Source organism: Polyergus mexicanus, unplaced genomic scaffold (assembly GCF_030449975.1).
Source record: "Polyergus mexicanus isolate NDT 795.1 unplaced genomic scaffold, iyPolMexi1.0 SCAF_4, whole genome shotgun sequence".
Taxonomy (NCBI): domain Eukaryota; kingdom Metazoa; phylum Arthropoda; class Insecta; order Hymenoptera; family Formicidae; genus Polyergus; species Polyergus mexicanus.
This window is the reverse complement of record NW_027223324.1, coordinates 8,008,334-8,023,541: the sequence shown is the minus strand read 5'-3', so window position 1 is coordinate 8,023,541 and position 15,208 is coordinate 8,008,334. Positions and strand designations below refer to the sequence as shown.

At 33.8% G+C, this 15,208-nt stretch overlaps 1 protein-coding gene across 6 annotated transcripts in view; it reads left to right on the top strand.

Annotated features, from left to right (window-relative positions):
• The window catches only part of Trpgamma (Transient receptor potential cation channel gamma), an 83,336-nt gene that overhangs the window by 46,115 nt on the left and 22,013 nt on the right, over nucleotides 1-15,208 (top strand). For all 6 annotated transcript variants that reach the window (XM_070294799.1, XM_070294803.1, XM_070294802.1 and 3 more), the window contains one exon: nucleotides 9,832-10,118. In XM_070294799.1, the coding sequence (XP_070150900.1) occupies nucleotides 9,832-10,118 (287 nt within the window). The remainder of the gene's footprint in view (nucleotides 1-9,831; nucleotides 10,119-15,208) is intronic.

Here is a 15,208-nt window from a genome sequence, read left to right as displayed (position 1 = left end):
GGAAGATATATGAAGAGTTATAAAGCATAATAGTGTAAGAGAGAGTTAACGTTCTTCATTCTCAGATATTCATTAAAGTCGTTATGGAAAAATGACACATTTGTTATAGAAATATATGCTGAGTGAGATTTATTATCATAATAGATCAAGATAAAGTAGAAAATAAAAACATTTTAATACGTATACTTTACATTTTCTATTTATCGACATTTGCTCTGCTCACGCATTTTTTAAAAAAATATTTCTAGTATTTTTCATTTTCATTTCTAAACAAATAGAACATAAATTTCAGCTTTAATACAATCTGATAATATATTTTGCAATTTTCTCCAAGTTTTTGACAATAACGGAGTATAATCGCCATATTTTTAATTGATACATTTTTCAAATCGTCGCATTTAAATATCGAACGTTGCCAAAGCGGCATGAAAATTATTTCCCGCGCAGAATTTATTCGGCACACGCGATCAAGATGTCCGATCCATCCGACGGTGCCGAATGAAAGTGACGTCAGAAAAATCTGTCAGGCTTTATCACCCTCGTGTCTCGGACACGCTATGCGATACGTCATCCGCGCGTGTCTAACACAGAACGATAGGATTTAAAATTCGTAACTCGACGGGATTGTCTGCGTCATTTCGTGTCCCCCATCTATCTAGCACAAGCTAGAACAGCTTGCCCTATCTATGCTCTCTTTGTCAAGCGACCTATTTTTTCAGTCGATGTCGAAAACAATCGGGTTATAGAAAGTGCACAAATTAGAGGGAGATCGGTAATGGGGAAAGGAAGAGGGAGAAAACAGTAGGACAAACGGTTTCGTTCGACCGTCGAAATTAAATTCGCCTGTTTCCATGCGACACACGTTCCTCTCGAGATTACTAGGCGAATCATTAATTATGCCGGCTTTATCACGCGTATAAAAAAAAGGGAATAGTGATAGATAGACTCTCTGATTTCTCGAAAGCTACTTTTGCAATATACGTATTGATATACGAAATTGATCATTTCCGTCATCTCGATCTTAACTGTAATTTGATTAAGAGTCATCTTTTCGTAAAATGACGTTTTGGGACAAAATTTTTTGTTTAGTGAACATAAATAAGCGGTTTTTACATACAAATATAATATTTTTGTAATTTTCATGGAAAAGCAAGGGAGATAAAGTATTGCTAGCGTGGAATACGAATGGAGGCTTGTTATTCAGCGAGAACAACAAATCGCATCCGTCTATTGTGCAGCTGCATCCACTTTACACAAACTGGCAATATTTCCGGCTTTCTCGTTCGCTCGTTATATTATGGCGAATCACGGCACACCGAAATATATCGCGCCAAGGCGCGAAAGATCAAAGACCGCGCGTATATTCAAAGTCTTTATACTCTTTTCGATTACCGCGTCGATTCACTTAAAACGCTTTGCGTCGGCATACGCTATATTACGCTGCACTTTATGCGGATGGGGTTTTAATTTTCGTTCGTACAGTCTATAAATGCAGCATACGCGAGAGGAGATTTCACGATAGAAATTAATAACGCGATAGTGTTCGGTGGTAGAAGGAAATTTTGTATATTCAGTTTGATGCTATAACTTTCAATCATCGTGCAAAAGATAGAAGGAAAGCGATGATTATACAATATATGATATATTTATATTAGATTAATACGCAAAAATATATATTTTGAGAAATATAAAAATGTATAATTTCTAGTAATCCATTATAATTCAGAGTTATTGAAAACGGTTTACGTTTTATGCAAAACTTGATTGTATTTTCTCTCTTTTTCTCGTTGTTTTTCTTTGTCGAATGTATCGCAAAATCAATCGCTTGACGTTTGATTTATTGAATAAATATCGATTTTTCGTTTGATTTACAAATGAGTCGCCCAGAAAATGCTCTCGTCTTCTTCCTCGTTGAAATTCCCGTTACAGCAACGCCTTCGATGAATTCAACGCTCTTACGTAAAAAGTATAATATATTCTATTAATTCTTTTGTATATATTGTGATTTTTTCATCATCACGCGGGCAGCAAATAAATCAACAATTTCTTATATGTTACACGCTTAATCTTGATTTTATGCGGAATACGATGTTGCACATTTCAATATCATGTTTTAGCAAAATATATCGTATAAATTATTAAGTAATTTTTGCATAATGAGAGCTAACAACGCACATCTCGCTTTTATCGTCATTTATCATGATAAAAATATATTTTCTTGTTTTACACAATATTTTCTTCAATTTAAACATGTATCTAATTTAGCGAGTGTATAAACTTTCTTTATAAATTGAAGTTAGAATTAATTAAAGAGTTATATAAACTAAAGAGAAAGAGAGAGAGAGAGAGAGACGAGAGCGCGGGGCTTACACGAACGAGGATGAATAGTTATCACGAAATCAGTGATATGCAAAATGACAGAAGCTTGCAGCCTGGCAGGATTTCAATTTTGAATGAACACCCATCGTTTGATATGGACGCGCGACAGAACAGGCGATATCGACTATGAATGTCTTTGTAGATTTCTGCTTACAATGTGTTTCACAGTTATGCTAAATAATGCGCGATTGAGATGAGAAGAACTGAAAAAATTAAATATTCGATTAACATTTATATATTACAATAAAATAATTAGTGCAATAAAATCAATGCCGCTTAAGTTATAAATATGTAGGAAAATTTGCAAACTGTTATAGAGTTAACTGTAATAGAGTTAATAACATAAATATCGCAGTAATTATTTTTAAACGTAAACACATATATTTTATAGTCGTATATATTTTATCGTATTGTTTTATCGAGCCAATACAATAAATAGAAAACTAACAATGGAGTCATATATTTATTTCGGATATTTCGTTTAACCGGATCTTCCAGCGTGGAAGAGCATCACTTTCGCCAAACGATACATCGACATACTAAAAGAAATTGAAAAATGAGAAAAGAGTGTGACGAAATATTATCAATCCATAAAAATTTCAAGAAGTTAAAGATTTGAGAAGTTGTCACAATTTATTTTTCCGCATAGTAGGGTCTCCTGGTGCTCTGTTTTTAAACACCCTGCATATCCGCATAACATTGCCGCAGTAACCTTGATAAAGTGTTGCGCGTAAATTCATAGAGGAACGCCCGCGAGTAATTCTTCTGCGAATATCTTTTAGATTAAAGCTTTTGAAAGAGATCGCGCTACTCACAGTTACTCGCGTTACACCTCGTCACTCTCATTTTCTAGCCTCAGAGTATTGAACGGAATGAAAAACGTCGTCTCGTAAAAGCCCTGTACATTTAAGCCACCATCTGTTTATTCTCGCCCGACGCGCTCCCATTCGACTAATTTTCCCATATCTTTTTTGTCTGTCTACTTCGCAGATCCAACGGTGATATTTCATCCGTCTGAGGAAATTTCCGAGAATAGTGGAGAAAAAAATTATCTCCCTTGATTCTGCGACGTATTCGCAATCCGTGACCGTCACCATTATTGGTAGCTAAAAACGCATGGAACCCATATAATAAGGACTGTTAACGAAAAAGTCTTTATGGAAATGTATCGGGAAGTCTTTATGACTTGTATCTCTTTTCGACATAAAGGGTAGCCCATAATTGGTAATACAACCAAACTGATATTTTATATATAAAAAGATAAAAAAAATAATAATAATAAAATTAATTTTTTTAGATGATTTTTTGTTATGTAATAAGAATTACAATTACTTGTTCAATTCTATAGGATATCCAGAGTATAGGTAGAGATATTTTAAATACAATATACGAGCTGTTTATTTTGAAGCTTGTTCATCTAATATTTTCTCTGTCTTTCACTTGCCGAATATATACAATAATACTATAGCTCTAAGATATTACGTCACTCTCATAACACGTGTGATCTGTTCTGCCACAATTTCTATGTTATAATTACATTATAATGTGCTCAGGCAAATGGAAACAGGAACACACAAACAAGTAATCCTATTTAGGTATAAATAAATTTAAAAGCTTTTTTTTTTAGTTTGTTTAGAGAGAGATAACATTATATTTCTTAATATAATAGAGACAATTAAGTTTTGCAAGAATTCAATTACATAAGTATCTTACAGCATAAATAATCACAACTCGCTTTTGTATATCAAGCTTGTACTCTTATCTTGTGAAAGTTGTTATAAAAAAGTAAGATGAATTATCTGTAAATACATATAATTTAAGATTCCAAACTCTACACTTATGGTTCTAAAATATATATAAGTACGATTCCTCTCCTATTACACATACAGACAGAGAAAGAGAAAAAGAGAACGAATAACGATTGTTGCAACAAAGCAAAGGAAATTCCGAAATACACATCGCGACGGCTTTCCCATTAACGCAATTTTTAAATCAACTCACGAACGTTGACGATGCAAGAATCAACCGACTGATCATTACTCCCATAATCAACAATGTTTTCTTATCATTAGGTCAACAATTTTCTCGCATGCAATCGTAGATTACTCTTACAGCATCCGCAAATGCAAGTACACAGTCAACTCAGCTTGTTAATGGCCTGCTCAAACACAATATACATACATGTATATTTCTCCTTAAAATTCATGATTTATGTTCGTAATTTTTTGCTATACAAAAATATATTATTTATTTAAGCGCTAATTATAAAAGCGTCAATTTTATTTAATTAATAAATTTCCTTTAATCAATAATTTTCTTCAAAGTTCCTGAAAAAATACTATATAAAACAATGTAATGCTCTCATAAGTCCTGAGTTATGAGTATTTACGCTAATTTTTAATATTTAGATATTTAAATACTATAACGTGTTTTGAAATGTCATTTTCAATATTTTGCCTATATGAAAAGTGCGGAATATTTGATATATTATTGTCGAACAATATTAGTCATACAGATATATATATATATATATATATATATATATATGTGCAAGTAAAAAGTCGATATTGTAAAATTATTTATCGGACAGGTATGAGATGCTATGCAACAGGTGTAACAGTACATAAGAGATCGACTAGTAGCATAGGCTAGTACTTGTTTCTGATAGTCGCTTAAATGGCAGATTTCGAGAAACTTGTTCCAGAGTAATTCCATTATCAACTCTGCTTGGTGAACCGGAGGGTGGTTTTGAATCATATGTCGTGTTCTCACTTGGCACTGGGCGTCGAATAATTTATCGATTAAGAAATTTTCTACTAATCTTAATACACACATATACATGCTCGCACACACACATATTTTCTTGCCAAAATCAATAGAGGTAAAATTCTAGTTCCAGCTAGAAATCCTAAATTCTTCTCCATGCATTATTTCAGTCTCTCGCTCTGATTCGCATATGCAACATAAAATAATTTATACTTGCATATTTCAAATAATTATTAAAATTTTGTTAACTATTATGATTATATAAATTAGATTAGAAATTAGATGTATGAAATAATAATTAATTAGATAATATGAAATAATAATAATTAATATGTATAATTAATATATATTAATAATATTAATATATATAATATATATATATATTAATAATATGAAATAATAATTAATATTTAATTAGATGTATGAAATACACACAAACACATGGCATACATATATTATGATTAATTATAGTTTTTATAAATATACGAACCTATGTTTCATATTATTTAGCACGTTGTTTCTCTCCCCAGAAGTTATCCTAGAATATATTTTTACATAAAAACTATGCATGTAAAAATACTTCCTTTAAAGTTCAACACATAAATAAAATATGTGAATTGATAAGCACACGTTCAATTTTTAATTATGACTTGCAACAACTTTTATATGAGAAGTTTAATTATAGATCATCTAACAAAGAATATAAATAATCGAGAACACAGAATTATATTTCCTAACTGAAATTCCTTATAATAAAAAAATAATCGCGATAGAAAAGGGACGAATTTTTGGGCGAAAATTAATGAAAAATAGTTTGAAATAAAATCATTCTCAAAATTTTATACATATGTATGCATATATAGACATATCTATATGTATAGACATATTCGACATTTAGAATTGACTCGATTTTGCAGTACTCGGCATATCACGTGAACACATTCATCGTATATCTCGCAAATTCAGGCGTTCCTATCCAGTTTAAGTGATAGATTTCGAAACTCGGCCGAGTAATTCCATTATTAACCTGTCGATGAACCGTAAAGCTTAAATCCAACGTTTTATTCCATCCACCGGTGCATGTAATTTATCGATCAAATGATTCTCCTTTGATAAACCTGTGAAATCAGTATTTTGACATATATATATATATATATATATATATATATATATATATATATATATATATATATATATACATATAAAAACTAAACGTTAAAAGTTGACCTTTTCTACGAAATTATAAACTTTTATTTCCCATTATAAAAAAAATACGTTTGGTGAAATATGTTTAAAACTTTTTATGTTCTCAGCAACTTTGTTATATGAACAGTTATTCCATACAATATTGTATAAGCATTGCTAAATGAATAGAGGAAATCAGATATTAACGGCTAAATTTAATATATTTTATTATTTATTTAAATTTAATATTTTAATATGTATTATCCTTTTATAAATGAGAGAAATTACGTATACATAAATTCTTGCAACATTATATAATCTTATATTTTATAATTCAATTTGTACGCTCTTTTGGCATTATAAAAAGATATAGAAGAAAAAAATCTCCAAATACAATTTCAGAATATTCACTGGATATCCTTCGGCATTTCCTATTTATTTCGGTAAATACATCTACATTTCTTATTCAGAAGCGATAAAGATATCAAACATAATCCACAAGGCTTCCGTGAAAAGTCTCCACAATAATTTAGAACTGGGAAGTCTTGACGACGAATACAGCACTTACAGAAACTTATTGCTAGATAGCAAACTATCAGGAGTTCGTATTCATTATGAGATCAACGTGAAATGTAAATTATATATAACAAGGAAATATAGTAAACCTAGAGCTTGAAAAATTATTTTTGCAATTTTACGGTCTACATACGCATATGCGCGCACATACACACACAAAAACTCCGCGTTTAAATCGATTCAGAATTTTATCAAATAATGACTTTCATAAATATTAATGTGCTTTCTCATGCATTTTTAGCACGTAATCACGAATTTTAACAACGTATAAGCGCTTTGATCCGTATGTGATCATATCGGGGATAAAAAAACTTTAACTTTTAGCTTAGTTTGTTACTAGTACACGTAGCTACGCGCAGAGAACAATGATAATGTGCTTTATCTAGCCATACCATGAAATGAGGCAGATAATTTGATGCTATCCCTGATGCAGAGTTAAGTTCCTTAAACGATTACTCAGCTATGTGCAGGTTCGGTATTGTGGAATGAATTGAGTCTCGTATAATACGGGTTTCTCAGTCTCCGCGTTTGCACTTAAAGCGCAATCAATATCTCGTTGTAGTTATCTTACGCCCATTTACCCTCCTCATCTCTTATCCGTGCATTATAATTTAAAGCCATTGAAACGTATTTGCAACCGAATTAATAGCAGTGTATCATCGCTTATACTTTATCATTTTATTTTAATAAACTATCGGTAAAGTTTATTCATGAATGCAATAAATAAAATGTTAAATTATAATTTTTATCTTTAATTTCTATTTATCTCAATTATGTGTTTAAAATATCCGATTGTTATACGTTGATGAAATATTTCTTTTATTATTCTCTCGTTATCTATTATTTATTTATTTAATTTGTCATTTATGTAGAACGGAATACGTGGATAATTGATTTCTCGTTTTTTATTTTTGTCACTCTACCGTAAATAGCCTTTCGTTTGAACATTCTCGTTCCTATTGATTCAGATGCAGGTCAGCAAAATTGCATAAATCCATTATCCTGTTTGCAGAGCATACGATCTCGCGGCTTTACGCAAATTATTTGTCTTTAATAATCACGTTTCACATACAGTGCCGCGATAGCGCGTTCGCAAAGGGAGAAGGGTGACAGCGGCAATTTCTTGTCTTTTCGTAAAGGGGTCGCGCCTTCGTCCCACCAATCGCGTTCTTTAATACCATCGGATGCTTATTTCACTGGTTATCTCTTACCCCCACGATAGCAGTTGGTCGGATTTTACGAGCGAGCTATCACACACACAACTTTAATGCTCCATAAAATAGTGCCGATCATTTTTTGCGAACGCGTGCATGGGATTGTTTCTCAGCGGACTAATCGGTACGCACCGATTCGACGAGATAACGAGTTTCGATTGCCTAGCCCCGAGCGACTGTATCTCGCGCGCGATCTATTATTAAAATCAATTTTAAATGAATTTACGAGACGCTTGTCGAGGGGCAATGAATAAATCACTTTACGAACCATTTTATCTCGATACTATTGCAATTTCCAGCTCTCGAAGCTGAAAGAGTAGTAAATAAAAAAGTGCTCTCAAAGAGATTTCTTCTTTTATTTTTAAACTGATAAAAGAATTTTTTAAAGTTGCCCGAAATGCCCAATGTTTCTTTCGCACTTTCCTATGATTTTAGCTTTATTCGCCATTATATTGTAATTACGATAGTATAGCTGCAAATTTTCGTTGGTCCATTTCTTATTCGTGATTTTATATCAGAGAGAGATTCTTCTTCTTCATTTACATTAATTTCAAAAATTCTATTCTCGAGATTTTTAGCGATATGTTAACGTTTGCGGGTGGCGCGAAATTTCAAGAAACGCGACTGGCAAATGTAATTTGCATATAATTTATAATTGACGTGAGAGGAAAACCCGGTTGTATGGGGATAATACGCGATGAAAAGCATTGTAGATCTCATTTTACATTGTCCCTCGACATAATTCCGATGATAATACAAGTCCATCTTTACATCCGAGAGGAGCGTCACTTGACCGACACGTTATAATAAGTATAGTTGACTATTACCGTTAAACTTTCCGCTTTGAGCATGATGACGTAAAATACTCGGGCAATCGACACATTACTGCGTATGTGTCTCGATTGCATCATCCTCTGAGAATTACACGACGACGTGTATCCGCTGTAAATGGCTACAACTATCCGGCTCGCGTGTTTGCGTTTGCCCCAGGGCTAATAAAAGAGAGTACGTCTTCCGATCCATCATTCTCTCGAATAGAGTTCATCGAAGATAGAGTTGCGTCGTTCATCCGTTGCGTTCTTCCATTCCGGAATTTGCATGGCCGACGATGCGTTCAATTTTTTTACGAGAACGAAAAAAAAAAACAAAGGAAGATTTTTACATACTAAAATATATATTTTTCTATGTGAAATTTAATTCGAGAATAACCTTTATTTTTGGCTTACTCAAACTTACAAAATATTTACTTACATTTGCATATATTTTTACTGCTAGAAAATCGATTTCACGATAAACGACACTACTTTATCTTTCGTTCGTTGATTAGGATATCTTGTATTTCGAATTCACATACGAAATATCAGCTTTAAAAAAAAAAAAAATTTACACGAAATGTTTGTAAAAGTTATATTCAATTTTAAGATTATATAATAATATTTGCACTAGCTTTTTATGTTTTTGCGAATTTAGTGTAGCTTGTATATATGTATTTTAAAATATATGCTAACATTTCATAAAAACAGCAATATATTTTTACAAAAGATTGTCACTTATGTAACATAGTACTCGATTAATACTCAATTATCTAAATAGATTTATTTTATATACAATATGATTGTACTATAAAATCAAAACTTTAAAACTTCCATGTTTAACATGTAATGACGCAACAAATATCCTTTTATAACGATCTATCTTTTTATGTTTCCAGAAAGCGCGTACGAAGATGAGGAGCAGTTCGCCAGGGGCGGCACAACCCCTGGTGAAGGCGTCGTTGATGATGAGGACGGTTGTCAAGGCGGAGGTAGCATGAACAGTTTTCCCTTAAGAATGGCGGCCGACACAACGAGGGGTCGAATCACTGGCGTCGCCGGTGGTTTCTTACGAGGCGCCGGACAACACGTGAACTACGACCCCGAGGCGCCTCCACCACCGCCGTACGTCGCGCAACAGACAACCTGTCTGCTCGAGCGACCAGAAATTGACAAGAAAGTCAAGGTATTGAGAGCAAACATAAAATTTATATGCGCGTCGAACGATAAAGATAAATCCTTCGGCTCTACGCAAAATAACGCAAAATTTTAAAAACTATCATCGATATTATATTATATAATCATTATATAATTTTATTATCAAGATTCTATAATATAATCATCATATAATTTTTTCTATATTTAAGCATATTGCTTAAATATAGACTTGCTCTTGTTTTAATTTATTTAATTTATTATCATCTTTTTATTGTGACTTCATTTCTTGATATATAAATATTGGATGATTGCATAAATTTGTGCCCAATTTTCATAGATGGCATTAAGTTACTGCATGGCGGAGTTCTATTGTCTTCGTGTGGTAATTGTTGCTTACACCGAATAGATGACGTTGTCTTATGTCAATTTAGCGTCAGATATTGTTCAGATAAGTCCATTTGTGCATAAGAGAAATCATTAAAAATGGAGAACGAAAAGGTGCATTTGCGGCATGTAATGCTATATGAATTTCGGAAAGGCGTGAGTGTTGGGATTGCACAAAAAAATATTCAAAGCGTTTATTTGGACCGCGCTCCTGCTCTCCGAACAGTCAAAAAGTAGTTTGGCAGATTTCGAAATGATGATTTCAACATGGAGGATCAACCCCGCTCTGGACGGCCTTCTGGCATCGATGATGACATTGTGCATGCCTTAGTGGAAAGAAACCCAAGGATTACAACTGAGGATATTGCTGAGAGGCTGAACATCGATAATTCAACCGCTTTTCGTCATTTAAAAAAGCTTGGATACATTTCCAAGCTTGATACGCGGGTGCCGCATCTCCTGACTGAAAGGAATAAGCTGCAGGAAAACTGCAGGAGTTGCAATGGGAAATTCTGCAGTACCCGCCGTATTCTCCAGATATTGCGCCTTCAGATTTTTATCTGTTCCGGTCTTTGCAGAATAGTTTAAATAGCAAGAATCTCAATTTCGAGGAAGCTGTCGAAAACCATCTTACAAACTTTTTTCAAGAAAAACCAAGTTCTTTCTTCAAAAATGGAATCGACAAGCTTATAGATCGTTGGAAAACCCTTGTAGAAAAGAATGGAGACTATATAATTGATTAATAAAAGTGTTATCTCTAAAATATAATCTATTGAAGTTTATATTTAAATCAGGCACGAACTTATGCAATCATCCAATATCAATCCGCGCGAGAAATGTAACAGTTGTACCACTATCAATTTAAATCACGATTCTAACGATAACGATGCGACGACCGAAAAGGTTATCGGGTCGGTAGATTCTCCGAGGGTTGAAAATAAATAGCGCCTTGGTTTCCGTTCGCATAAATTCCCTCGGCACCGCGCCGAAAATCTCAACTCGAGTTTGACGAGCGGCGAGAGAAACAGGAAAAGCGGCAGCTGATAATGACGTTCTGATGTCAATCCAATTTGTGGCCTGCTGGCTTGCGAATTACAAGAACGAGGAAGGGGTCATTTGAAGAAAGGAGAAAGAGAAACGACTGTTCCTCTTTCGCGATTCCTTTATTGCCTCTCGCCGGAAGTTCGCCGCGATAGCAATTTGCCTCTTCTCTGCCTGATTTTCCGCCTGTCCGTCGACAGGAAGAAAAAAGATGCCGCAGTTAGTAACGGTCGGGTCAAGTTAGATTAAATCTTAATGCTGTTTCGATAACCACGTTTAATGCAAACGACAGCGTGATGGACCGGGCTTGTTTATTTTTGCATAAGGGCCGAGGAGGATTGGTAAGAATGTGTAATATCAGCGTGCCGAGCTTGCTCGAGATTGATCGATGGCGCAGACATTTAATCTTCGAATAAGGCTGAAACTCCTCTCGTGCTCGGCCGAAATCCTCGTTTATTCTATCCACGACTATATGCATTATTTAGACACGGCACGGATCTGCAAATAGCTTCGTCCGATTTTCAAATCGTTCTCTGCGACTTTATGGATAATGAATAATATTGTCTCGCGATTCTCTCGCGTGACGAAAGGAGAAAATTGAAAGTAGATATTCTATAAACGGTAAAGCGTAAAAGTTGATCTCTGAAAATGTCAAGAAGGCCGGAAAGCATGTCAAATTTGGGAAAATTGATTTTCTTTATTATTAATGTATCGTTTCCCGCGTCGAAGATATTCGCGATAAAATACGGAGACACAAAAATTCGTGCGTGTTCTCGGACATTTGTGCTGAGTAGCTGAAAGAGAACTGTTCGTTTTTATCGTCTCGTAAAACGGCAAATGGGTGGGATTTCTTAAAAGGCTAAGAATGACAGAGGAGGGGACGCCCCCGTTTTTCCGACTTCCTGTTTTCAGGCTCAGAACCATCGTGCGATTACATATCCCTGTAACGCTCTATCATCGTAACACGCACTTTACACACACGCGTTTAATCTATTCGGGGATGAAAAGCTCCAGCGGCAGCGGAATACTTTCATCTTTTAGTGCCTCGTAAATGTCCTCCTAGTGAGCTCGCGCAGCAAAAACGCACCCACTGGATTCACTGGTATATTACGTAAACGAATTTCGCGACCACCCTCGTTGAATTTCGAATAATGATCAATTTCCGATGAAAGTAAAATTTATAAAAAATTCGAAACTGTTATTTTTCCAATTCTTATCTATGACAGTTAAGGAATTTTTGATCAGACAATTTTTATAATGCATTTTTTACATAACATATGCTTAAAATTTTTAGTTAATTGTATCTTTAATTTCATAAAGATTTTCTCCAGAATTTTGTATTTTGTAGATTTAATTTGTTTTTTTTTTCTGTTTTCTTATTTATACATGCTTTTCACAAAAACTAATAGTTTTGTGAAAATAGTCAAATATTTAATTGACCTCGATAATAGATCAACGTGTTGTTGTACAACGAAAATAGCAGATATATAGCGTGTTATCGTATACAGTACATTCATCGACTCGTGCGTGGGTCAGGAGTGCGAACAGTAGATACAGACAACGTCTAGTCGGACACGGACAGTGATTGCAGACTGCACGTGCAGACAATGTATGCGGATATAGCCAAATGCGGACAGAGTAGAAATACAAATCAAATATAGAGACAATAGATATAGATACCTAAATAGGCATTAAAGGTGGTTGATATATAACCACAGTTTAATGCATAAAATAGGTTGAACGACACGTATTTTTGTTCGCGTAATCAAAATGAAAAATAAATTACTCTTTTCAATTGTAACTATAATTAAGCTTCAGCAAACTCTCTATTAATCGTCACAAATTATTATTAATAAAATATTTTTATATCGAATCATTTCTGGAATTCATAAAGAAACAAAAAATTATTTCAGTACTTTCAATATCTTTAAATAGCTAAATTATAAGCTATGCAAAATATAATTATAAAAGTAAAAAAATATCAAATATAGAACTTTTTATATAATTGTTTAAAATGTAAACTAACTTATTTAAATACCTTTTTCGATAAAATGTATATGTTAATTATAAATTATAAAATGTATAGCATTGGATTGTTTGTTGAGCGTGCACGTACGTTGCAGACCGAATGATTCCTTAATGATATAGGATTTATGGGCTTTGTTAGGTGTCTGTGTTTACTAAAACCTCTGCTCGCATTAAGGCTCGGAATCCTTTGTTATTCCGCGCGTAACAAGAGCATTGAAGCAAAGCATTTAATCCTCGATGGTTGAGCGAGATGCCACGGTCGGTGAGCGCGTTTCTGCGCTTATCTTCGCTCTTCCTTTTCTATCTGCGGATTTAATTCTGTTTGTAAAACCATCTTGTGTCGGAAACAACTTTTTGTCGGAAGAAGGCAAAAGGGAATATTGTCGCGAAATTAAAAGGAATTTTGCTTGCAAAATATTTTTTTTTTTTTTTTTTTGCCCCCCACGAAATTTGCATTGTCTTATAAAAATAGAGGTTTCGAAAATCAGCGATGAGGGATCTTTTCGTAAAGTGAAAATCAATATCCGAGATTGAAGTCGTCAATGCGATTCAAGTGCGAAACGAAACTCGTTCTACTCTGTATACTCTGAGTTTTTGCCCTAATATTTTCACAATAAAGTGCCATAAAACACGAAAGCGTTTTAGAGAAGAACTTTAGAAAGAGATCTAAGAAGGATTGAAGAACAATCGAATTCGATACCTTTAGACCGCATATCGAAACGCATTTCACTTTTATTTCACTCAGTTCTTCGCATATTATCGAAGAGACGGAAAGTAGAAAAAAAGTTAGTTTAATAAATTGAAAAAAAAAATAGTTTATTTAGAGCTAAGTAAAAAATTACGTTTATCTTATGATTAAGAATTAAATCTCTATTACATAAATTTTGTATATCTCTTAAACATATAATATATTGTATTATGTTATATAATAATATATAATCTATGATATTTATATATAATAATAATTATAACTCGAATTTTCTACATCATAATATATGCTCATGTATATATTTCTGATTTTGAATTATAAAAATTCAAAATCTAGTTATAGTTAATTTCTAAGTGATAAAGAAGATGCGGAGAGAAAGATACAGACGTAAAAAAGGAGAAGCATAGTCTATTCTAATACGACGAGGTACTCAAGATACTAGAATATAATATCGCGAAGGCCGATGACAACGAGTGTTTGCTAAGGGCACACCTTAATTGTCGAACTGGCGCACCTTTGACAAACACCGTCTATCATATACATGCCGTTGCGGCCCGTTGAGGTCCGCGCGATTCTTTTTTCGCTATATGACTACCACGCGTTTATCCCTTAAAAGTGGATCCTATGAGGGTGAAAATCCGATGATGTGAAACATCGAGACATCGGGTCAAGATTTATGCTCAAGTTATACGCTTGTGTCTCCGCGATACGTTGTGTACACGTGTCCGACATTTATGGATCGGGTTTTGAACATAATACATATGCTATCGTCGAATGACAGATATCATGACAGAATTTATTGCGGAGAGAAAAGGCACGCGCAACGTACATGTGCTGGCCGATGCGCGCGTGTTTCAATAATTGTGTTTCAATAACTTTCGATAATCGATAATAAAATAGCGTCAATTCACGGCTTGATATCTGTTTCCAAGTACTCTGCGTTGATACCACTGCTT